Here is a 26416-nt window from a genome sequence, read left to right as displayed (position 1 = left end):
ATTAGCTAGGGTTAGAGATTTTTGGAGAAATATTATCCTTTCCCCTTCCTCGTGGACTTAAAATTATGGCGTAAAACTGAATCGTAAATGAGTACGGTTTTAGTTATGGAGAGTAGAGAGGGAGGGCGTGTCGTTTGGTTATCCTTTTCTTCTTCTTTTCCCCCTTTTCGTTTCCCTTGTTTTTTTAATTTTTTTCTTCGTAACCCCACTCGCTAGATTTGGTATCATGGTATGTATGGGCTAAGATTGGTATCCTTCTGTTTCGACACACGCAACTTCTAAAAATATCGGGCATGGGCCGGACCCGGCCTGACCCATGAACGGGCCTAGCTGGTTTTAGGTTAAGCCGGTTCAGACCAAGGCGTGGGCGGGTCTCATTGGGCTGGATCGAGTTTCCGGGTCTAGGGCTGGACCCAGCCCAGCCTACAGCCTGTAAAGGGTTAGGCCAGGTCGGACCTAGCCCACGACAATACGTATCTCGGGCAGTCCTGCATTCCTTCTTTTTTTGCTAGCATAATTTAAAGAGCGAAACATGATTTTTATCTTTCTGGAAAGTCTAAACCCTATAAATTTACAATTGGTAATGTATTTTATCTTTCTGAAAAGTCTAAACCATATAAATTTATAATTGGTGATGGAATTATCCTAACGGACAAAAAAATCACAATGATTTCCTTAGAACTCCTAATTAGAGATTGTAAAGGGATGTGGTTATGTTGAGAGAATGTCATCTTCTTGTGGAGAGGGATGATCCTCTTAGAACTCTTAAGTGATCAATGTTCTTGGGTTCTTTGAGCGATGTAGTGTGACTGTAGGCCTTTTGGAGCTATTGAGTAATTGTTGTTCTCGCATTCCTCGAGAGATGTGAGATGTGCGAGGGTTTTCAAATTTGTCTATGCAAAACTTATGTTGATTGTATTGGTTTGTGAATATAGCGGATGAGAGACCATGGATGTAGACATGTTTGGCCGAAACACATAAAAAACTTTTTTATATTGTCATGTTGTTTGCGCTTCTTATTGTGTGTGTTTTTTGTGTGCTCAATAATCCCCAATAGTGGTATCAAAGCTAATGTTGCTAGAGTTTGGAAGAATGATAGAGTACAATGAAGGGAGAAGTTTGTCAAGCAAGATGGATGGTCGTTTGCAAAGCCAACACCCAAAGTTGAAGGACAAAAATATTATTGAACTAAGTAATTGTCGACACCCAAACTTGTATTAATTCTATTGATAGTGGATGAAAGACATTGAATGTAGTCATACTTGGCTAAAACTGCGTAAAAAAACTCTTGGTTTTGTTGTGACCTTTACTCTCCTTATTGTGTATGTCGTTTGTGTGGTCCATAATTCGTAATAGGTTTAGGATTGGGTTTAGATTTGGAAACACATGTCGCCCATGTATGGCGAGCGATCACGAATGTCACTCGCAGTCCTCATATAACTAAGGGGCTGTTTGGTTGTATGTTTTTACCATGTAAAAGAATGGAAAGTGTAAAAAAGTGGGTCCCAATGTCAGCTTTCATCACTTTCAATTGTTTGTTTATAGTTGTGAAAATAGTGTAAAGTGATTTCATATGTTGATGTGGCTTGTAAAGTGATTTCATAAAAAAAAGACATGATTTTAGGAGAAAGCTGACATTGAAGTCAGGAAAAAATAATAATAAATAATTCCAACCAATATGATTATTTGAGTAGGGACCGTTTTTTACACTTTCCAAACAAACAATTAAAGTTAAATTTGCAAACCAAACAAGCAATTTATGATTCCAATGGAATAAAAAACAAACAAAGAAAAATATAAAAATGAAATTGATGAAGTGGACAACAACTTTTCAAGTTGTGTCATAAATACACAATTTTACCAACAACAACCAAACAGCCCCTAAATACATTTAATCTCTTGGAATGTATATGTGTATCTAATAAAGAACACATGATATAAGGCTAGTTATTAGGAGCTTACATTTTCATTACATTGGTGCTGTATTTTGATTCAGGTTAGTTTTGTTACGTATAAAAATAAACACTTTGTTAAAATGCTTGAAGGATGGTTGTGTGCACATTCATATTTGTGGATTGAAAAAAAAAAGTATATCATGATTACATCTATATCCACTCTATTAGATATGGTTTACACTTCCTTGGTAATTAATCGTGTATGACATTCTATTGACTTTTACTCAATCTTCACATCATAAAGCGCAACATGGATAAACAATGGATTTTTTAATAAATAAACTACAACCAAATAAGAAACTGGGCTAGTATACGTGCGTTCATTCCCCTTGACCTCTAGGGGTTCAACTACGATATAAGTGTTCCTTTGGACTTGATTGCCATTAGTTTGGAGTTTAAAGAATAAAAAACAGCAATTAGCATTTAGCAAGGAGCTCATAATTAACCATCTCAATTTGGTACTATGATTCTTTCTGATAATTTACTTATGTGATTTTATGTTCGGAGCTTAGAGAATTTTTTTTTTTTTTTTGAACTGAATCGGAGCTTAGAGAATTGAAGAAGAGCAATTATCATTTATAGCAAGGAGCTTATAACCATCTCAGTTTGCTACATGATTCTTTCTGATAATTTACTTATGTGATTTTAAGTTCCAATATTGTATGTCATATGATCTATCTTTCATTGCCTACGATTGTAATGCTAGCTACTTCAATTTGCCCCGTGTCTAGCTAGTAGTAAAGTCTGCTTTACTAATAAATTAGAAGATTGGTTTTATGAAATTAAAGTTTTCATGTTTAGGATTGATATAGGATTTTCAGCTTGGATATGACTCTTGTTCACAGCTAAAGGGGAAAAAGGCTAAATATCAGAAAACCTCTCCTAACTTCTAAAATATCAGAACCCATAAGAATCCCCTTTAAATCTAATGTTTTATCATAAATTTCTCTAATAGCTGTAACCTCAATTTTAACATGCGTGAGCAAAAATATGCATGATATATATGTTTTTGCTAGTAAAAACTCTGAATAACATTGTTAAGAGGGTTTCTGATAAGTCCTAAAGTTAAAAGGAGTTTTTAATTAATAATCCCTAACTTAAGGGGTTTTTCTAATAAATCTAGAGGTGGACGTGGCTCAGTTCGAACCGTGGGACCTAGCCCGCCTTAGGTTAATACCTGGCTAGGCCCACAGCGAACTGGGCCCAACCTGACCCGTGATATATTCGGGTTGTGGGTCTACTAGTTTCGCTCTAAGCTCGCGGACAAAAAAGTAGGCACGACTGGCCTGTCTTAGGTGATAATTATATGTTGATATAATTTTAATAGTAACTTAATTAAAAACCGCAAATATCTAGGTGTTTGAGTTATAATTTTCGTAGTAGTAGAAATTTTCTAAACTCTATTTAGTATTTTAACGGATATTTGTAGACATTTTTATTTATTGAAATCAATATGTGTCTTACATTATACCTAACCCCACTAAGTCAAGACCAAGATAACATTTGCCTCAACACGGCCGACTTGATTAGCCGACATCTCACGTAACCGAGTCAAAAGGTGATACTACTCAGCCAACCCCTCAATTGATTTCACAAGCGACCTGACTCGGCTCACTGTTTAGTCGACATCTCGCGTAACTGAATCAAAAGGCGGTGCTTCTCGGCCCTAGACCTAAGGAGTCGAAAGACAACAGTTACCTCGAACCCCTCGTCAGTCGACTACTCTCGTATTAACTGCCCTGACAGCATCATCATTGCTCTAACCTCCATAGCCTTCATGACTCATCAGACCCAGTCAGCACCTGTTGTCATTCCCACAATAAATGACCAGGTGACTCACTTCCTTCAACAACTAACACGTAGCACATGTTTGCCGACTCAGCTGTCTAGCCGGACTCGGCCCAAGTTACTTTCTTACCCCTCAAGTCCATTATAAAAGGAGCAGCATTGCATGAGGTAAGGCCCTCGGGCCTATTAATATAACTAAGAGCAAACTCTGTACTTCCCCGCTCAAGATCACCTGCTGACTTAATCGTCGAAGGAACAACCGGAGAACCCAACTCCACCCTCTTATGAGTTCTTTTATGTGCATGGAAAAACAACAAGCCCCGGAACCATTCATTAAGAGGAGTTAGATGACCCTAATCTCTCCACAAGCTCCCAAATAACCTCATGTTTGATGACTGACATCAACAACATCATTTTCATCTTCCTACGCATTATAACCCTTCAAACTTCCATATTTTCATTTTCCAATGTTGACTAACCTTTCAATTTTCCTAATTAATACAACAGACTCCTTCCTCATTTATGAGATTTGGGGACCATTCCAACAAAACCCAACCCTAAAACCATAGCTAACCCCTTCCCCCGTTATAATTTGCGTCAATGTCCAGCGGCAGTCCAAAATCGACCCGCCGTTAGACTTTTTCTTAGTTATACAATTCAGTTTGACGTTTGATAACGGCGTGTTTAGCAGGCATTCACTGATTTGGGCCTACATTGATCCTTACCCGAGTAAATAGCGACACAAAGAGCCAGCTGTGTGGTTAGTAATAAATTAACAAGGAAAGAAATAATCTCATGTTCGTACTGCATGTATTTCCTCATCTTCCCATTTTTACGGGAAATGTACTACTAAAAAGTACAACTTCCACCTATAAAATAACCATTAACCCTCTCTCTCTTCTTCAAAATTCTCCTCAACCCCCTCAAAAAAAAAAAATCCTCCCTCATTTTCCGATCCTCATCATAGGCCCTGAACATGGATCAATGATCACACGCACAGAACATCGAGCAACAAAACCTATGCCCATGACCATGCCACTGGACCCACGATGACCTTTCTTTGGGGGCGCACTTCGAGATTCTCTTGACGCTGGCGGGCCGAGCTGGCATGTATGTGCTCGCGCTCATCGCTGTGTTCTTGCTCGCGGTTCTATACGAGTGGTGCAACCACTGCAGGCTGATCAAGAGGGCTAGCAGGAGCCCGAATGTTGCGGTTGGGCTCGCGCGGACCGCGTTGCACGCGATCAGGGTCGGGCTCATGTACTTGACGATGTTGGCCGTCATGTCGTTCAATGTTGGTGTATTGATTGTCGTGATATTAGGGCATGCAGTGGGGTTCTTGCTCTTTGGGAGTGCGGCGGTTAACGAGTCGGATGTGAACGGCGTGACCGGAGAAAAGCGGCCTGATCTTCCTCCTGTTGGATGTTAGGTGCCTAGGTAAACTTAGAAGTGGTTTTGGTTTATGTTGATGTTGGAGTGATGAGCGTTTGGTAGTGGATGTGCTGTTTGCTTGGGTTTGTTCCTTGATGTTTATGCGATACTTTGTGTGTGTAGGCTTGTTGCTTGTAGGTAGAGGGTCAAGGACTCAAGGGATCATATATATATATATATATATAATTGTATAACTGCTTTTTTTTTTGTTTAAAGATATGAATGAGTGTGAGTGACGAAGATAAGATTTTAGTTGTAACGAAAGCGAACCATAACTGTACATATCTCTTTTACTGTTACTTCGTCAGAATGTCATTGAAGATTATCCAGATTAATGTTTATGTTAGCAGCAACACTAGTACAAAACAGGACAGCCCAAACGGTTTTAACCGTTTGGGATAACAAAACCCAAACAGTTAAAACTGTTTGGACTGTTAAAAAATCCCAAATGCAAACCCCAAACGGTTTTAACCATTTGGAATATGTAGAGTTTGGATGATTTAGTTTTTTTTTCAGAAAAACATATTTTTCTCCGTTCTCTTCCGCTTCCCCCCAAAAATTTCCCCCAAAATCTAAAATCCCCGCGCCCCTTAACCCCATCCCCTCAAATCCGTCATCTCAAACCCAAATCTCTCAAATCCCTCTGCCATCTTCTTCCTCCTCCTACGCTCCCACCGCCGCCTCCACGTCATCTTCATATGCATCTCCTCCGTTCTCCTCGTCTTCATCAGGTCCTCCATTCTCCTCGTCTTCATCAGGTTCTTTTTCTTTCTTTTAAATTAGGGTAAAGAAACAAATATCAGCCATTCCCACTGGAATCCTCGACGAGAATCGAGCTCCCAAGAACAGTAATCAAACCCTAAAACTCCCCCCTTTTTTCTCTTTTTTAACTCTTCTTTCTTAAATCTTATTTATTTCTTGAAGGTTTGAAGAGGGCTGACGATCAATATGGGTATCTCATAGTTCACTTGGCTCCCTCTCTCTTTCAAATTTAAAAGCCCTAGCTTTGACGAAATTAAGTGCGATTTCTTTCCTTTATTTTCACAGAAGAGCTACAGAGAAGGGTCCAATGGCGAGTTTGCGGTAATAGGGATCCTATTTTGCTGACAAATTTGTGTAAGCATGATCTCTTGTTAAAGAAATTGCTGATTTTGTAAATTTTCCGGTTGAAATTGAAGGAAAATCTAGGTTTCTTAGTTCATTAGCAGTGGGGACAACTAAGATTGATTTGAACCGTGGCCCTGTTAGTTCTATTAATATTGGGGAAGAACATGACTTTTCTGCTAAAAATAGAGGAACATCAGATTTATCTCTGTTATGGTTTCCCAAATACTTTTCAAAAGCATTGATTCTTTATCGTCATTGTTCTAATTAAACTTCAGAAATTTTATTGCCAGAACAGTTAGAAGACTATCATTCATATTTAAAAAGAAGCCATAAATGTTTGTCATGACCTTGAATAAGCTAGGTCAATTAATTTTCGAGTGTTTTGCCTTTTGCCTTCAACTCCCTTTTTAGATCACTTCTTATGGTTGGTGCTTGAATTATTCTTTTCTCATGTTGAATGCTCTTCCAAAGGAAGAAATGCAGCACCTTTTAACTTCATAGTTCATACACCGCCAATGACTAGCTTCTGGTTTATACTTGCAGCTGCTGTTATCATCTGAATAAATCAAGTTTCCCTATCCAGTGGGATTGTGCTTCCTGCAAATGGCCTTCTCCTCTGCATTATGCTTGATAACTCTGAAGGTCATGAAGGTATGTTTTATTTTGATCACCAGTGACTTCCATCATGATTATTACAATACTTATAGTAGCTTTCAACTGGTGATTATTGATTCTTCCTAAATCTCCTTCGAGCTCTTACTATGTTTGCCTCTTTTACTATCTATTTTGTCCTCAGGCCAGAGGAATTGAGCATCCAGGGAATAGGAATTTTAAGGAAACAATGCAAAATAGAAAGTAAGCACTGACTGCCAATCATTTGCATATAGAGTCTCCCTTCTTGTCCTTCTATTTTGCTTTTTCCTACTTCTCTCTTCTTTTTATTTCAGAAAATAAATTGTCATACAGAACGTGTTTATCTTTTGAAAGCTATAAATCTTATGTTGTCTATTTATGTACACTGTACAGCAAAGCTATATGGAGATAAATTTGCACTTTGAAGTGAGATATGATGAAAGGCAGAAGAGAGCCAAAAGTATTGATATTTTTTTATTGAAGTTTCTAGTAAACAATCACTCGAACAAAATGGTCCTTAATAGAGTTCTATTCGATGTTATTTGCATGCTGAATTAATTGGTTCACTTTATTTCATTATTGATCAAAATATTACATGTTATATCTTGTCCCAGATGAGAGAAATATGAGGTAGGATGCTTCCGTTCATAAATTATAAGGAAAAAACGTATGGATAGTTGGATCTGTTTTTAGAGATGTCAAAAGATAAGAAAATCAATTTAAAGGAGTTTACTAATTTTTATACTAGCTTGATCAGTTTTGTATGGGTTAATCCTAGTTGACTAGTTTTCTTTCATTATATCAAATCCCTTTTGGGAGATGTTGAGTACTTATTGTATATTGAGCAAACATTGTGTATGAATATATAACATTGGATATTTATCAAAGTTTGAGAATATTTTGATTTCATTGTGAGATGTTGAGTACTTATTGTGTGAGATGTGTATATAAACAAGTAGATAAATAAAGAAGTCAAAATTTAAAAACTATTAAAATAAATAGCCCAAACGGTTGAAACCGTTTGGGCGAAAAATTGCCCAAACGGTTTTAACCGTTTGGGCTAACATTTGGCCAAACGGTTACACCCGTTTGGCAAATTTTTACACCCCAAACGGTTGTAACCGTTTGGGATTTTGCCCAAACGGTTACAACCGTTTGGGCGGCCGTTGGGGACAACTCGTCCCCAACGGCTTTAGCCCAAACGGGCTTTTAACCTCGCCCAAACGGTTGTAACCGTTTGGGAGGGGGTTTTCCCAAACGGTTCCAACCGTTTGGGCTGACCTGTTTTGTATTAGTGCAAAAAGAAATTAATGTTTAAGCTGGGCTGGAGAGGGGAAGGATTTGATTCATGCATATGATCTATTTCAATTAGTTAATTTACAATTAGTTAATTTAATTTTCTTAAGGAAAAATAACAAATAAGGAGATCAAAGAACATATGTATATTTTAACAAGATTGAGAAAGCACTAGTTCCTCAAAGAATGGCAGAAAGATATCTCATATTTTTTAAGTGATTCCTAAAAACTCATCTCACATATATTTCGGAATTTCACATGAATTAACAAAGGGTTTGATGGTTATGAGGTGACAGCTAATTTAGCTAAATGAGTTACCAAGAGATAACAGTGGTGAGGTACATGCCTTTTGACGTGACAATTAATGAGGTAAGCCTCACAAAATAATTATATCTTGATTGTTTATTTAGCAAAATAAGTCGTCACCTCATTCCCATTATTTCCATAAACTAATCGTAGCTATGGAGTTTCAAAGTATGAAACCCCAGCCCTCTATATTCCCAGAAGTGGTTGCTAGCGCCATGGCGTTTTGTTTCGTTTTCCAAAATTTGCGGAAATAAATCCATCTGCATAAGCAGCGGAAAAACTTCCGGGAACTAATTCCTCCCCTAAACCCGCGGATATTAATTGGTTCTAGAAATTGGAGGCGGGTTGAAGCCAATTTATAAAAAGCTTTCACAAAAATTTGAAACAAACGCAAGAATAAAATGCTATAATATAGAAAATTTAATTTCTTCTCAGGTGGGTTTTCACTGTTTCCCACCAAAAAAAACTGAAAATAAACAGGCCCCTAGAGTAAACAGATGCACTCTCAATTTCAAAAGTACTGCATCCTCAAGTCACAAAAGCAGCGTGAAGAACCCCCCATAAAGCAAATACATCATTTGCCGAAACAAACATGAAGCTGATAGTTACTTATAACTGTATACAACGAAAAGTACAAGCTGAAACCGTTTGTCAGATATTTGAAGGAGATCGACAACAAAATACGAACAAGCCTGTTTCTAAATTGCCAATGCATGTACATTTAATCCGATCTTTAATTTGCTGATTAGATGCTAATCTAGAATATGAGCTCCACAAATTAACATATCGAGTTAAAGGCGAACTGGCCACAACTCAGATTTGTTAAAACATTTTCGTGAAAAATTAAACGATGATTGAAAAGAAAGTGGAAATTTGTATTAATGTCTTACAGCTAGCAAATTCATGAAAATGACTAAAAGAGGCGCATGCTATTCTCAAAAAATTAAAAATTAAAAATTAAAAATTAAAAATAAAAGAAGAGAACGCATGCGTGAAGGAGCTCCTGTTCTTGTTATCTATACTTTTTGTGGGGCAGGAGAAGGTGATTAATTTCATAAGGATCATTTCAATAATTTCACAAGGTTATAAATTTTTAACAAATTTGTTTCTTTTCTGGGTTCAAAATCCTTTGTAAATTTATGCCGGGAGGAATATTATGAAAAGTGCATTTATAAGAAAGGAAGAGGAAAATTTTAATATTGGATAAACAAATGGCTATTAATACTTAAATATCATATAGTTTCCCCTGATATGCACTTACATACCCTTGTTTTTGGTAGCAATTATATACCCTGAAGTTTCTAAGAGTTGCACTTTAATACCTTCTATTATGCAAACACGATAACTTTTTCCCGACTTTTCTCATGTGACACTCATAAGCTAATCTAAGAACATCTTAGTCCTTAATATTTATTAAATTTATTGTTAAATACACCATAATTACATATTAGACATACTCCAATTATATTTTAGAAAAGATTATGGTAGATTTAACAGTAAAATTCAACAAAATTTCAACAAATATAAGAGCCAATAAGTTGTAAAACTAGTTTGTGAGTGTCGCATGGAAAAATTCTCACGTTTTTATCAGACAAAATATTAAAGTGCAAGTTTTGAAAACTTTAAACTATATAAATGTAGTAAAAAAAAGTGACAGCGTATAACTACAAATTGGGGGAAATAACAGGATATTTTAGTGCTAATCTATATCTATATCTATACTACATATAAAAGAGGATTTTTTTTTGTCTTGTCAAAACTTGTGATTTCCATTTTTTCCCTTTTAAGTTTCATAATTCTCAAACATGTCATTAATTATAATTAATCATTCACTAATTATACATAACCACTTATTAATTATACATTTCCTCACTTTTTCAAAACCTTTGGTCATACTATTATTTTATTATTTAATTATGTTATTTAATAGAAAATTTAAAATTTATCCCTAATTTATCTTCACATAATATTTAAAATTCTAGAAAAAAATTAAAAATAACAAAAATTCATTAGGCTTATGCTTTACAACTTTGGGTTTCACCTCTTATGGAGGACTACCTGTTACCTTACATCTTATTAGACTTCTAAAAATATAATAATAGTATGAAAAACAATTTGCATTTATTGTAATTATAATAGTATTAATAGTAAGGGAAAAATGTGTCCAGGCCCCAAAAGTGGGAACTTCGTGTGACTAGCCCCTGGTACTTCTGCGCCCATGTGGAATAAGCCCCAAATACGCATAGTATTTGCACGAGGCCCCGAATTGACTCTTTTCAGAAAAAGCCCAGCGGAAGTTACTATCTTGCCCTCTGATGGGACTGAGCTGGGTTAATGTGCCCCTCACCTTTACAAGTACTCTCCCTCTTTCTCTCTCTTCCACCTAGCACCGTCATCAAGAACTCTTCATCTTCCTAATTTCTGTACGAATTTCAACGTTTCTAGGGTTTCGCCGGAAAAATGTCGTCGTCTACGGAAAAATCCAGTAACGACTACGAGGTCGGGCACCGAGCCGAGTTGGAAGGAAAAGGCGCTTCATCTGCGGGTGGCAGCACGGAGGAAGCTACGGAAGCTACGAAAACCCTAATCGAAATGCAAAGGAGGCATTACAAATGGCGAGACCAGAAAAGGAGGACGACAATGGCTGGTCGTACCAACGACCCCCTCAAAAAAACAGTAAGTGTTATGTTATACTGCGAACAGACAATGCAGATTAACCCAATATTGTTAGTTCTAGGCTTATGTTATACTGCGAAGCACAATGCAGATTAACCAATATTGTTAGTTCTAGGCTTTGTCCAATGTTAGTTCTAAATTTATACCAACGTTAGATCTAGTTTAAGTCCAATGTTAGTTCTAATATTGAGTCCATGTTAGTTCTATAATATTACGTGTTAGCTCTATTTTGTTCCCGTTAGTGCTAGGTCTAATATTGTTTCATATGTCTTATTGAACGTACAAATTCGAAAATTTTTTGCAGGAAAAAAATTGGCTAACAGGCTCAGCAGAAACACTAAGGTTAACGGCCAATATCGGGGCTTATTGGGGCATTTATGAAGCGCCTTGCCCCGAAGATCCCAGTGGCATAGGGATGCATACTGCGGTTCTATTTTCAGCACTACATTTTGTTTGGGGCTCCCTGCGGCTTGATCGGCCACCCTTGAGCTGCTGCTGAGCTTTTCGATAGAGATAATAACACCTTTTGTATACCTGATTCAAAAGTGGGGGTATGAAAAATGTTAGTTTTGATTTGCAATGGGTCCACAACTCATACTTATTTCCCAATTTATGGGGCGAGGACATAAGGAACAAATAGGGACCTCCAAGAAGCAGAATATGGCGTGGAATACTTCGCTAAGCTTTTCATTTCTGAAGAGGGTAAGAGTTAAAAAAATCAGGAAACCAGCCAACGTAAACATCTTGAAGGGCTACTTGAACGGCTTGTTGAATCTTACCAAAAAGCGGGATATCGAGGATTTTGCTCTCGCTACAAATTTTGTACAAATGCTCTATGATATTGGAGTACCATGCAGGGGAAGGTATCCCTAGACCCTTACTCAGATACCTCGGATAGCATTCAGAGGGTCAATTCTGTTGCATGGGCCCCGTTCTTTTATAATGAAATTATGAGGGGCATTGAGAGTTGCTTTGGAGGGAAAGAAGAAGCAAAAGGTCGCATATGTCCCAGGTTGCATGACACTATTGTGTGTAAGTTCCATATTTTATGATCTTGTTTCATTCTAATTCGTACCTATGCATTGTTAGTTCTAACTTATTCTATGTTAGTTCTAATTCTGTAGCGTGTTAGTTCTAATCTGCACAGTGTTAGTTCGTTCTGTAGAGTGTTAGTTCTAATCTGCCCAGATTAGAACTCACACGCTACAGACAGATTAGAACTAACACGCTGCAGAATAGAACTAACACTTCACAGAATAGAACTAACACTGCTGCAGATTAGAACTAACACTCTACAGAATAGAACTAACACCAGTGTTAGTTCTTTCTGTAGAGTGTTAGTTCTAATCTGGCACCAGTGTTAGTTCTATTGTGTAGATGTTAGTTCTATTCTGCACAGTGTTAGTTCTTATTCTGTAGGGTGTTAGTTCTAATCTGCACAGTGTTAGTTCTATTCTGTAGAGCTGTTAGTTTATTTCTGTAGAGTGTTAGTTCTATCTGCACCCATTTAAGTTCTATCATAGTCATGTTAGTTCTATCATAGATTCATGTCGTACCACGTACTAATTTACACCATGTTAGTTCTAGATGCAGCCATATTTTTATCTCTTTAGTCTAGTCTAGTATTAAATGTTAATGGTAAATATATTATTTGGTACAGCTTTGTGTACTACGAGATGAAGGGCTAAAAAAAATATGCCTCTTAGACACCTCCAGACCCTCCAATGACAATTGGGCATTAGGGGGACAGGAGAGAATCGCATCTATGAGGATGCGCGACAATTATTTCAGAAGGCTAAGTCAGCGTCAATAACATTTGTCCATAGGCCTATTGCGTGGAGGTCGCTTCTCCTGGTCATGTTCATCCCACTTCCCGCTGAACAAAGGATGATGAAGTTCTTCAGCAAAGCGTCAGGCAAAGAGGAGACTTTGCAGGAAGAAACTACTAAGAACTCTCTCAATAGGTTACGTAAGTATCCTGTTATGTTAAGTCGTACTCATTTCACACTAACTGCAAAGATGATCTAATTATGCTTTAATCCTACTTAAAATTATATCTTGTATCAATAACAGATTCATGGCAAAGCATATTGACGTTGCTTTTGACAATGAAGAGGAGATCAATGTTCTGTTCTTCCATTGAGCAGCAACTCACATTTTTGGAGAAATTCTGCTAAATTTCTCAAGCGACTTCTTGATGCTACACAAGCAGACCAAGAGCAATTATTGTAAAGAATCATGATTGAGATCAACAGGCCTTAACAGATAATTGAAAAATGTGGAAGACATGATGAGGCTATAGACCCAGTGCTGCTTAACTCAATATCAAACAGAAAATTGCAAAATGAAATTAGGAAGAAGCGCAGGGAGCTCAAGAGAACAGAAGTCCAAAACAAGCAGTGCATACTAAGAAGAGGCCCACCAGTCAAGAACATGTACATAAGATTGTTGTAAGACGATGTAAAGCATCTTGACCGATTGACGGCAATAGAAGAGGAGCAGTTACTTCTTCCAGGGGGAGGGGCGGCCGGCGTGCGGGTATATAGTAAGGTTGACCAGACTGTAGATACTAAGGTTGATGATAGTGTAAATAAGGAAGAGGAGCATATGCCAACATATTGTAGATATGAGAGGACGAGCATAGGAACAATATTGTAGATATGGAAGAGGAGCAATATGCTAAGATATAGGAAAAGAGGAGCATATGGAGAAGTATTGTGATATCATGAAAGAGGGAGCGTTATGCGTAGATAAGGAAAGTATATGGTAGACAAGGAAGAGGTAGCATAACTATGCGAAAATCGAAAATTTTATTGTAGATAGACAAAGGTTTTGATGAGGTACTGTTGATGGTGTAGATAAGGGGAGATATTGTAGATAAAGGCAAGGAGACTGAGATAAGTTGGAAGCACAGGGAGGAAGAGGATCTTGTGAATGATTTGAACATATGTGGACAAACTCTGTAGACCGTTCCATACACGTAGCAACATGTGAAGAGCAGAAGCCGGCCAGCCAAAGGCACAAAAGGGTAACCAAGAGCATCTAAATTCAAGGAGGACACCATATACTGACATGGCAAAAGAAAGAAACAGGCAAAAATTAGTATAGATCATACTTGGAAAGTCGCTGAACCAAAAGGCTAAAACTAGCTCCTGAAAAAGTTACTGCATTTTTTATCCCCGGTATCTCAATCCCCCACTTTTGATGCGTGAGTTTTCCAGAGCCAATGACAGATTGAAGGGACAACCCTCCTTATTCGGGAGAAGCTGAATATGAGTTCCAGACCCTACCATTGTTTAACTTACGCCATAATAGATAGCCACCAGGGGTTTTGTACATAATTTAAAGATACCATTCCCGTAGGCCCCAGAAAGAGCTCCCGACCCCCAAAGCTGTAAATTTGCATAGCCTAACCCAATTTTGCTTCTCCCCAGGAAGATTCACAAGTAAGTTTCCCCAGTTTGACTATTTTATTATGGTAACTCTCCTCCACATATTCTAGGTTGCTAATCATGTTTAGTATTTCCTAATTTGGCCTTATACCAGCGAGAATATAAATGTTAATAGTAACGAACCATACCCAACTAATTTCCAAGCTGGAAAGAAAGGTTGTTGGTGACATTTCCGTGCCCCTTCCGGGGTTCGGCCGAGCCTCAAGTGGCTGCGCCTGCCACCCACCGACCTTGCGCAACCGAAGAAGAAGGTGGGCTTCGGTGGCCGACGCCACCAAGGGTGGCAGGCCCGAAAGCCACCTGTCTTGGTGGCCTCGCCGCCATGAGGCCGCAGCCACCTTGAGGTGAGCGGCCCCACCTTGCTGCTGGCCCACACGTGCACACGCGGCACGCCGGCCCTCACAGCTAACGAGAGCCCTATAATACGGCAGGGGCTTCTTCATTTCAAAAGGCTTTGCGAAATTTTGGAGAGAGGCGAAGCCTTGCCCTGGCGATTGGAGACATCGGAACTTAAAAAAAAGATTGAAGCTTTGCGCGACTTCGCGCGACTCACTCGCTTCAGATCTGGTGCACGCCTCGGCGATCATCAACGTCAACATAAGGAGCGTGTTGCGAGAAAAAGCGCCATCACGACTCTCAGATCTACGCAGGCCATACTCCGGATGCTAAGCTTGGTTTCTTAGATCCCGCAGACTTGGATGATTGATTCCTTTGTGAAACAATCCTCCCCGGCTATTATTTTCCTTGGCTGAAATAATAAGTTACATATACCCTCCGCTTTTCGAAAATACTGACGATAGAATTTACCTAATGGAGGCGTTGGTATCTAATGACTTCTCAATATTAACATGTTTGCCATAATAACCAGGTCTCACCAGAGCTGGAAAAGACAAAGACCTAAACTTTGCAAAACCCCCAGATCTAGCCAAGGCGCAGGCAACCACAAGAACCCACAAGCGTTTAACCGTGGAGAATATGAGTTGGGTATCCGGGTGGCTCCTCTTTTGTAAGGAACCTGTATCTTACTCAGCGACCGCCCCAAAACAGGAGCTCGCCGATTTCGTTCGACATAAAGAAAGAAAAGCTTAGCGACTAATCTTTGTTTTATTTCTTATTTGATTTTCGCTTGCCTAACCGGATCTTATAAAAAGACTCGGCATCTTTTTTTGTAAACTCAAAAAGTTGCTAACTCAAGATGGACAATGCGAATTCAATAACAAAGCAACAGCCCCAACGAATCTTTCCACGCGAACAACTCTGCGCGACCACCAGTGAGCGAGCCCACGATCTCGCCTGCCGAGATCGCGAGCGTCGCCCAGCCCGCTGGATTCAGCATCCAGCTCGTGGAGGAGTCGCATACGAGTTCGATACAGACAACGTTCGACGCGAATACCTTTACATCCTCGTCCTTTTAGATTCAACCTTGCCCCCCGAAAGTCCAAGAAGTCCAACTTCTCTTCCAACAGAAAGGCTGCGTTTCGCGCTACGCAAGAAGCTTGAAGCCTAACCAACGGACGACCTTCATCTCGATTGCCGCCAAAGTCTGCGTACATTCCACGCTTCGAGTTTAGTTTGGTGTGCAAAATTCCCATCCTGCTTAAATCCTTGGTGTAATCCAATGACCCAACCGTTTATACCCATGCCGATACCCTAGATTCAGATATCTCTTTTAGCCAATCCAAAATTGGTTCCAACCAATAATACTCTCTCAAAAGTCATACATAAAGAGGTGCCGATAGCTTTTAGTCCCGCAAAGTACAGGGGGGCTAGTCACACGAAGTTCCCACTTTTGGGGCCTGGACACATTTTTCCCTAATAGTAAAATAATTTTAATAGTATTTTTGAATTAATAAATTACATTGTAATTTAATAATTATAAAAATTAGTAAATTATTTACTTATAGTGTAATAAACTAATTATTAAATTAAAATGTAGTTACTAATAGTATTATAATTATGGCAAGTATAATATTATTTATTTAAAAGATAAAAATTATTTAATATATATAATTATTTTAATAAATTATGAATAAAATATAAAAAATATTCAAATTATAATTGATCATATAGTTATTTATATACAATTTTATCATACAATTTATTCATTTAAATAAAACTATAATTATTCAGAATTTATATTGCTATATAAGTTATTTCATTTTTTATAGTCAACAAAAAATCAGAAAAATATATAAAACAATGATACTGTCATGTGAAGCACGTGCACTGTATTAGTTGGTCTAAATGACTAAGGGTCTGTTTGGTTCGCACAAAATAGGCCTGAAAGTGAAAGAAAAGTTTTTTTTTCTTCTGACACAGGGAAAAAAAATGTGAGACTCTTCATTTTCGGATGTTTGGTTCGAAAAAAGAAAAGGGAAAGGTTGAAGAAAATGTGTGCCACATCACCCAAAGTGGAAACCACGTTTCCTCTCCAAAACCTCCGATTTTGGCAGAAAATTTATCGACTCGAAATAAAAAATCCCCCGCTGCGTCTTGGAGTACATCACCCTCCTCCCCCTCTTCCCAATGGACGCTGCTTCTTTTGGTACTTAGCTCTCCTCCTCCCCCTCCTCCCACAACCTCTCTTTCTATGCCAATATTGTCAACTCTTTGTCAAGAACCACCAACAATAGAGATGTCAAATGATGAGATTAGGAAGATCTTGACTGGGGTTTTGGGCGAGTTGAGGAGGGAGAGAGGGATGAGGAAGCTTGTGAGGTTGGTGAATGTGATGGTGTAGATGGTGGGGGTAGGAAGATTTGTTTGGGGTTTTGAGTAGGGGGTTGAGGAGGTTAGGGGATCAAGAGGGGCCGAAGATGGTGAAGAGGAATTTTTGAGGAGTGGAATGTCAATGGGAAGTGGTGTGGGTTGGATGACGTGCAGATAGATGAGTATGGTAGGTGTTTGATGAAACAACGACGTTACTTTTTTTTTGCTTAACTTTAGTTTGATTATTTAGGGGTCCTAATTATCAATAGATTGATTTAGGATATGCTAAGTTTATCACTGCAAGTAATTTTGGTTCTTTAGATTTTTTTCCTCATGTTAATGTAGGATTAGAGTTTAGTATGATAGGGAAGACTTGATATTGGAAATAAATTTATCCTATACGGGTGGTAAGCATACCATGGTGATCATAGTTATGTTTTTTTCATTTTTTTCGTTTGAACCAAACACTAGAAAGTGAGTGAATCTATTCACACATCAATTGTTTTGTTCTTTTTTTAAGTTGAACTAACCTAAGAAAAGTAGTGGAAAGTATTTTTAACCTATATTTTTTGACGAAACAAACACAAGAAATACTTTTCATGAAAGTCAAGGAATGAAGAAAAATCTTTTTGGAAAAATGAAGAAAACTAACCAAACAGCCCCAATCTCTCATCAGCCACAAAATCCAAAACCACTAGCTTGGACTTCGCTTTCTACCTCTCCTTTTCTCACCTCCCCTCTCCTTCTTTACTCCCCTCACTACGACACTTGAAAATTATCGAAGCTTCATCTCGGCCTCTCCTCAACGATAAGCGATATCTCGATTCCCCACCACAATCTCTCCCTTTTTAAAAAGCCCCCGTTCTTTCTCTCTCTCCCTCGCTAAACTCAAACCCTTATCGAACTCCGCCATGGCCTCCGCCGCGGGCTCCGCCGCTGACCCCCGCCTCTCCCTCCACGTCGCCTCCAAGATCCACGCTGTGTCTGCTAAGTTTGGCAAAGGGCCGAGGGGAGTTGCGTCGATGGCGAAGAAGAGTGTCGGGGATCTCACTGCCGCTGATCTTAAGGGGAAGAAGGTTTTCGTTAGGGCTGATCTTAATGTGCCTCTTGATGATAACCAGAACATCACTGATGATACTAGGATTCGAGCAGCGGTGCCGACGATTAAGCATTTGATGAGCAATGGGGCTAAAGTCATCCTTTCTAGTCACTTGGTAATGTCCTCTATCCAGTCAACTTGAATTGAGCATTCTGTTCTACTGATTGGTTAGTGTCACTTGATCAATGATTGACTCATAAAAGGGGTATTTGGATGATTCTAACATGACTTTTTATATGCATTTGTTTTGTAGATCAAATGGTTGTGAGTAGGACTGCAAACGAATCCAATCGAATTCTAAGCTATTTGTTCTTTTATTATTTGTTTAAAATTTTCAAATTCAATTACGAATGTCCTCTGAATTTATCCAAATTTGAATTCTACACAAATACTTTTTGAATACTCACAAATATTTATTGAATATTAAAGTATATTTCTTTGATTAATAATTTATATCTTGTGAATATTAAACTATTTAATTAAGAAGATAATTTTATCTGGTTAACGAACTACTCTCTTTTTTTCTAAAGAATTTAATTTTCAAATAGCTTTAAATTCATAATTGAAAACCATTTCTTTGTAATTATGATTTATAAATCTATAATTTGAATATTTGGTTAAAAGAAACGATTCGGGACACTTTAAGCCTTTCAAACTTAGTATTAATGTAAAAAGTGTAAGTGGGTCAAAAACATAACATTTTGTGTGTAATAGTACAATTTGTGGAAGGCCAAATTTTAAGCGAATATTTGATAAGCAAAGGAATCGAATGTACATTTGGTTAATTTATATTCATTTATGAAGCAATGCTAATATTTATTTGTTTATTGATAAATGAAATATCACCGAATATAATTGAATAGTTAGACGAATAATTAACAAGCTATCCCTTAATTATTTGATTCATTTCCACCTCCAGTTTTAAGCAAAAGAGCTAATTTAGTGCTTTGACGTGCGCTTAGTGCTATGACGATCTATTTCTCATTTTATTGCTTTAGCTTGTTGTGGTCTTTTTTTTTTTGGTTTTTGCGTTATTTTATCTTTCGTGTTATTGTCATGAGGTCGGACTTATTCATTTATAAGCTGCCAAAAATAAGGATAGTGTAATATGCTGCTACTTATCACTAAGGTACACTTTTCATGAAATTACTTGCATGAAGATGAGATGCTATAAATGTTCCTTCCTCTTAATGTTGTTCATATGATACATTTTTTTTCAATGTAAACACAAGTGTAGCCATAATATTCATGTTTTCTATCTGTTTCTTTTCCCTCTTAAATTCTATTGTTTGATTTGTCATTGATTCCAATAGGTAATTCTCTGGGATGTAACCGTTATGTGGTTTTATGTTATTGTTCACTTGTGCATTTCCATTTCCTTAGTATAAGGTTGGTCCTTCCATCTTGTCCTGAACGCCATATAGAATCATAGCAAAGATTCATAATATAGTTTGCATGAAGGAGAAAAAACCATCACTGAAATTGAATATGGTTAAACCTTAGGATAGGTTATGAGGAGGAACGATATTCAGTGCAGGGGAAGAGAAGCATAAGCAACAATAGCGTTTGTAACAGGTCACCATAGCTTAAAATTTGCTGTTCTAAAGGTTAAACAATAGTCAATCAACCCAGACTAATGATTTTAGAAGCATACCTGTCACTGTAGTTGAACTTGTTCAACTGTTTTTCCTTTTCTTGTTACATCAATCTGAAATGGGTGTAATTCTTCATCGAACATAAAATTATGAAAATTGTATCTCATTCCATGTTCCTGAATTTTCAGGGACGCCCAAAGGGTGTTACCCCAAAGTTCAGCTTGGCTCCTCTGGTTCCTAGATTATCTGAACTCCTCGGCATCACGGTAGGCTTTTTTCATTCTTTATATGACATCGGACATTCTGATATTACAACTGACATGTATATACCATCATCCTTCATACCATTTAGGTTGAAAAAGCAGATGACTGTATTGGTCCAGAGGTTGAGCAGAAAGTTGCTGCACTTCCAGAAGGTGGTGTACTTCTTCTAGAAAATGTAAGGTTCTACAAGGAGGAAGAGAAGAATGATCCAGAATTTGCGAAGAAACTTGCATCACTTGCTGATCTTTATGTTAATGATGCATTTGGAACTGCTCACAGAGCACATGCATCTACTGAGGGAGTAACAAAGTTCTTGAAGCCATCAGTTGCTGGTTTTCTTCTTCAGAAGGTAGCATTTAACTTCTAGCTTTACTGTTTCATAACCAGAATCTGAAAAAATTAGGAGCCTAAATTGAGAATGCTCATATAGAAAACTTTATCCTGTGCGGATTAAAGAATTTCTATGGCCAACATCTCTAGCTTTAGTGTAACCATATAAATTGTTACTCTGACAGGATATATCTTAATCTTTTTGTATATTCCAATATTATTTGCAACCATGTATTGTGTTTAATAAGTTTGGACTTGATTGATACTTATATGGTGACTAATTTCAGGAGCTTGATTACCTTGTTGGAGCTGTCTCAAGCCCCAAGAGGCCATTTGCTGCAATTGTGGGAGGTTCTAAGGTGTCCTCCAAGATAGGAGTGATCGAGTCACTATTGGAGAAGTGTGACATCCTTCTTCTCGGTGGTGGAATGATATTCACCTTTTACAAGGCACAAGGCCTCTCTGTTGGTTCTTCACTAGTGGAGGAGGACAAACTCGAGCTTGCAACTTCACTTCTTTCTAAGGCCAAGGCCAAGGGGGTTTCTCTCTTGCTGCCAACTGATGTAATTATTGCTGATAAGTTTGCACCTGATGCAAACAGCAAGGTTTGCTTTCTCAGCTCTTTCTTCATTATAGTTTAACATGTATATTTACAGTTCACTTGTAAGTGGTCATTATATAATAGTGCGATTATCTATTTTATGTGTAAATTTTCTTTTCTAACAAAACTTATAAGGTTAAGGGTCTCACACGCTGGACAGATAAATTCATATGAGCTCTATTATTATAGTGCCAGAGATACAACTATCGAAGATAATTGAATTAAGTGCAGGTCGTGCCAGCATCTGCAATACCCGATGGTTGGATGGGACTGGATATTGGACCAGATTCAGTTAAAACATTCAATGAGGCATTGGAAACAACCAAGACAGTTATTTGGAATGGCCCTATGGGAGTGTTCGAATTTGACAAGTTTGCAGTTGGAACTGAGGTAAGCACGTTCCTATTTGTTGCTTGCTGGTGACCGTTAATGCATACTGATGTTGATATCCTTGGTATTTATATAGAACTAACTTTAAAGCATGCCACAGGATATAGAACTAACTTTAAAACATGCCACCCGAGGAAGTCATGAAAGACGTTCTTGAACCTTGGGAACTTGGATGTTACAGACTGTTTGATTTATGATACAGTAAAGCTAATGCAAATTTATAAAATGTTAATTTGTTTTGTTAGAAGGAAAACCAGGAAAAAGATAACAGCAAAAATAGTATTTTATAGATATTTTCTTATCATCTTTCACATCTCCAACCTAGTGAAAATGGAGAAAACTAAGCGGAGAAGAGAGGGTTGTCAGATCTTGCATGGAACCTGCAGGTTCATGAGCAGAACCATGTTGACGCTTACAGTTCTCATCTTTCTCTTACCTTTCCCCATTGCAAACACAACAAATTTTTTTCTTCTTCTCTTTTCCGTACCTTGCTCTTTCTCTTTCATTTTACTTTCTGTCCCATCTCTTTTTAGGCATTCTCCAGGATTACTTTAATTCTTCTCCATTATATCTCCAATTGACGAGTAATTTGCTTCTTACAGTGGTGTTGGAAGTGAGTGCAGAAACTCTCAAAACTACTGTCAATTTACCATCCAAAACCATAAAATCAAACGTTCTTCTAACTATTTGCTGTCAGCCTTGTGATTTTTTCATCGCCTAATATTGAGATTAACCAATACACTAGCTGCAGTAACTTTCATTTTTTAAAGAAATGAATTAATGTTGTACGCTAGAACAAATAAAATCAAATAGTCAATATTATTGAAGTTAACATTTCTCCATATTGCAGTCCATAGCAAAGAAATTGGCAGAGCTCAGTGGAAAAGGCGTGACAACAATCATCGGAGGGGGAGACTCAGTTGCTGCAGTGGAGAAGGTTGGAGTAGCTGATGTGATGAGCCACATATCCACCGGAGGTGGTGCCAGCTTGGAACTTTTGGAAGGAAAAGAGCTCCCAGGAGTTCTTGCCCTAGATGAAGCTGTGGCTGTACCTGCATGAGGATAAAAATTTTACACCCGAACTTTCTATCTCTTGCCATTCTTGTGTTTGTTGTACTTCTAGTGAAAACTAGGAACCATTGTAAGAATTCTTGTTTAGAAACCTCGTTTGGTCAATTTGAGAGAATTGTTTCTTTCGATAGATCACATTTCTTGTATTTTGGTGTTAATCCATATCGACAAGTTGTCGTTTGCATCATGCAAATAAGAGCAAGTGCATGTTTCAGGGTATATGCTATTGTATTATATCTAGACATTGGGTTGTTCTTGGCATCATGCAAATAAGAATAAGTGCACGTTTCAGGGCTTATGTTATTGTAATATGTCTAGACATGAACCCTAGTGGATGCTATTGAGTTATATATCAAACTGAAATCATGTAATATCAACTTTTTCTCCAGCAATTGCTTGTTATTTTTGAAGAAGAGACTCACACCTTGTAGTATCATGATTGGTATTGCGTACAAATGCACGCTTGCCTCATGATTTTGTCAGCGTATACTTTCCGCTTAAATATTTGTACCAATATTCATTATGTCATGGTTTTCTCGTTCTTAATTTTTGGTGACCAAATTTTCTTTTTTCTTTTGAAAAAGATGCTTCAAATTCTATGTAGATATTGAAAATTTTAGTTTCTAAATGAATAAAATAAAGAATAAAAATGCTCCTAGAAATAAAATAGCCTATTTTTTTCTTCAAAAACTATGGCTTTATGAATATGTTTATTTCTAATTTGATTCTCTTGTTTTGATGGTCAAAAGATTTTTCTGACAGTTGACTTAGATGTTGCCCTTTTTGGCAAGGACTTAAGAGAAGGGCTAAGAGGGTTTAACCACTCCTTAATCATCCAAGTGGGTTAATTTGGTGAAAGGGTTAACAAACCCTTTAGGTCTCTCTCAAAATAAGAAATGTAACTTTTAAAAAAGAATATATTTCAGGATATTTATGACAACTAACCTCCTTAGCTCTTCTTTATTTGCCAAACACAAAAAATATAACCCTTCATTTTGAGTATCAAATCCAAATGGAATTAAATTTATTTTTAATTTCTTGTGAAGGGTTAACTAAGTTAGTCATTCCCCTTAACCATTTTCTCTTGACCCTTGAAGGGCTAGGATTTGGTTATGCATTTCAGTTTCTGTTTTAAAGTTTGAAATTATAAAAAAAATAGCATAGAAGATTAGTGATACAACAATATCTAAATAAAGTTTAATACAAAAAGAATTTATATGATCATAGAAGAAAATGATCTATGTAGTCGAACTGATGAACTGATAAATATTGGAGTAAAAATTTATTGTTATTATTTCTAAGAAGGGGATTTAATCTAATAAATAAAATACAAATATAAGTTTAAATTTATATTCTCTGATGTATTTTAGGTGCTGTTTGGCAACGGGTTAAGTGAGGGTTAATGAGACTCAACTCATTCTCAACCCACAAAAGAAATAAATAAATAAAAATCTATATAAGGATTAAAGTGAGTTAACTCTCCCCTCTACAATTTACCAAATACAAAAAATGAAGAAGAGTTAAGTTAATCCTTTAGAGGGGCTAAAATGAGTTAACCCGAGGGGTTAATTAATACTCATATTTAGAAGGACTAAAAGTTAATCCCTCTATTTATAAATACAATAGTAAAAAATTTTATTATTCCTAAACACTAAAAATAATCACAGAAACTAAAATAAAGCTTATTTAACAAGTTAATAATTTAGTTTTTCAAGTTATCAAATAGACTAAGGGTCCGTTTGGTTCATGGGAAGGGTATCGGGTTTTGGGCAGAAAGCCTGCCAAAGTGCCAGTTTTGACAAGCTTTCTGTCCAAAACGCCTCTAAAAGAGGTGTTTTGGGCAGAAAGCCTGTCAAAACTGGCACTTTGACAGGCTTTCTGCCCAAAGCCCAATACCCATCCCATGAACCAAACGGTCCCTAAGTGGGCCCCATGCTTGAGAGCATTCTGGCAGCTTTCCACCCCCTCCCCGAGGCAAAATACTCAAAACAAACAGCCCCTTAATCCTTCTCTTTTAACTCATCATTCTTTAACTATTTGCCAAACTAACACACACCGAGATCATGTGGCATGGGAGTCCTCAACATTTTTTATCACTTTAAGTATTTCCTCTTCCGAAGCAGGACCCAACGCCAAGAATATTCGAGCGGCATAACGCAAACAAAATCAAAATAACAAATGAAAAAAAATCGAGCCGTCCAATTGTCCAAAACATACCGTGTTTCTCTTCTGGAAGCTCCTACGAAGAAAATCAAGACCCAAACTCCTTTTCGACCGTCCGATGAGCACATCATAAATGACCGATGCGCCCACAGAAAAAAAAACCCTTTTCTATCCCGCGCACGTTAGCACCCTCGGCTTGCCTTACATATACTCCCCCATTTCTTCTTCTCCAAGCTCAGCATACTTTATTAGATTCAGATCAGATCGTAGATCAGTTAAATTCCAGTATCAATGGCGACGAAGAAGAGCGTTGGATCTCTGAAGGCGGCCGATCTCAAGGGGAAGAGGGTCTTCGTTCGCGTGGATCTGAATGTCCCACTCGATGACAACCTCAACATCACCGATGATACCAGGGTTAGGGCTGCAGTTCCCACGATCAAGTACCTCATGGGTCATGGCGCCAAGATCATTCTCTCTAGCCATCTCGTAATCAATCTCTCTTTTTTCTTATTTTTCGATTTGATCCGTTTTCTTTAGGTTGTTATGGATAGATCTTAGCGGTCTACGTTCTCGTTTCGTGATTTTATTATTATTTGGGGAAAGGAAATTAGAATTTTTTACGTCTGACTGGAAATTTCGAAGTCCGGTGATTTTTATTGGTTTTCTTCAAAAAAAAATTACGTCTGATTGCGGGAACTTAACTGTCTGATTTTTGACTTATTGGAATTTTATGATTTGTGAATTGAAAATATACAGGTGGAGCCTGAGTCTTTGATCGTTGAGTTAAAAATAGAAATAAGAAAAAGTTTTTAAGTAGTTTGTTATTAAAGAACTAGGAATTTCGTGTGCTGGAATTAGGAACAAGTTTTTTTTAAAGATCTTCTCAAGAGATGGAAAAGAAACAATAAAGGTTGCATGCGAAATATCTGTTGCTATTAAGAAATTTTGTTTTTAGTTTGGGATTGTACTGAAGGATAATAAATAAATAAATATTAATACATAAGATATTAAAGCCATAACTCGTAGAGGAAGTTGTTAGGATATCGAATAATCACTTAGGTGGTGCTTTAGAAATCTGGAGACTTAAGAGTCATAGACCAAGTCAGATGCACGCTTCATGATAGGTTAATAGGACAAGAATGTAAGAATAGTAATTTAGCACTTCCAGACATTATTGGCTTCCATAATATAAATTGTTAAGAGGACGTGATGCAAAGTAGATTTCTCTGGTTTATCGCCATGTTAATAAGGTGTTGAAAGCGAAGAATATGTTGAATGCATAGAGGTTAGGTTGTGTGTTTTCCAGTTTATGATTCTGGAGGATGTGAAATTTGTACAGTCGTGAAGTTGAATTTATGACTTCTGCTATGAGCTATTAGAAAATGTGGAGTTTATGTGTACTAGATTTCAATTACCAAAATTACAAAGGAGACTATGCTATTGTCTTCTGTGGTAATTGTTGGAGATTGACGGGTCATGGAGTGATGGAAAAAACTTGATATGATATTTAATTATTAAGCGAAGTGTACTTAATAGTACAAGAAAGTCTT

General features: G+C 37.4%; 3 protein-coding genes across 3 annotated transcripts in view; all 3 read left to right on the top strand.

The window, feature by feature from the left end:
- On the top strand, positions 4824 to 5486 carry LOC109832149 (copper transporter 2-like). Its single transcript, XM_020399588.1, has one exon. The coding sequence runs from the start codon at positions 4852 to 4854 to the stop codon at positions 5170 to 5172; it is 321 nt and encodes a 106-aa protein (XP_020255177.1). The 5' UTR covers positions 4824 to 4851; the 3' UTR covers positions 5173 to 5486.
- LOC109833408 (phosphoglycerate kinase, chloroplastic) lies at positions 18091 to 23006 on the top strand. Its single transcript, XM_020401059.1, has 6 exons — positions 18091 to 18567; positions 20236 to 20313; positions 20400 to 20660; positions 20929 to 21246; positions 21474 to 21632; positions 22483 to 23006. The coding sequence occupies exons 1-6, from the start codon at positions 18265 to 18267 to the stop codon at positions 22690 to 22692; spliced, it is 1329 nt and encodes a 442-aa protein (XP_020256648.1). The 5' UTR covers positions 18091 to 18264; the 3' UTR covers positions 22693 to 23006.
- Positions 25085 to 26416, top strand: part of LOC109833406 (phosphoglycerate kinase, cytosolic) — a 5142-nt gene continuing 3810 nt past the window's right edge. Inside the window, exon 1 of the mRNA XM_020401058.1 lies at positions 25085 to 25352. Coding sequence (XP_020256647.1) covers positions 25158 to 25352 — 195 coding nt within the window. The 5' untranslated portion in view covers positions 25085 to 25157. The remainder of the gene's footprint in view (positions 25353 to 26416) is intronic.

The sequence above is a fragment of the Asparagus officinalis genome, chromosome 3 (genome assembly GCF_001876935.1).
Source record: "Asparagus officinalis chromosome 3, Aspof.V1, whole genome shotgun sequence".
Classification (NCBI taxonomy): domain Eukaryota; kingdom Viridiplantae; phylum Streptophyta; class Magnoliopsida; order Asparagales; family Asparagaceae; genus Asparagus; species Asparagus officinalis.
Note: the sequence above shows the minus strand (reverse complement) of the source record. Positions and strands in the feature narration are given on the sequence as shown.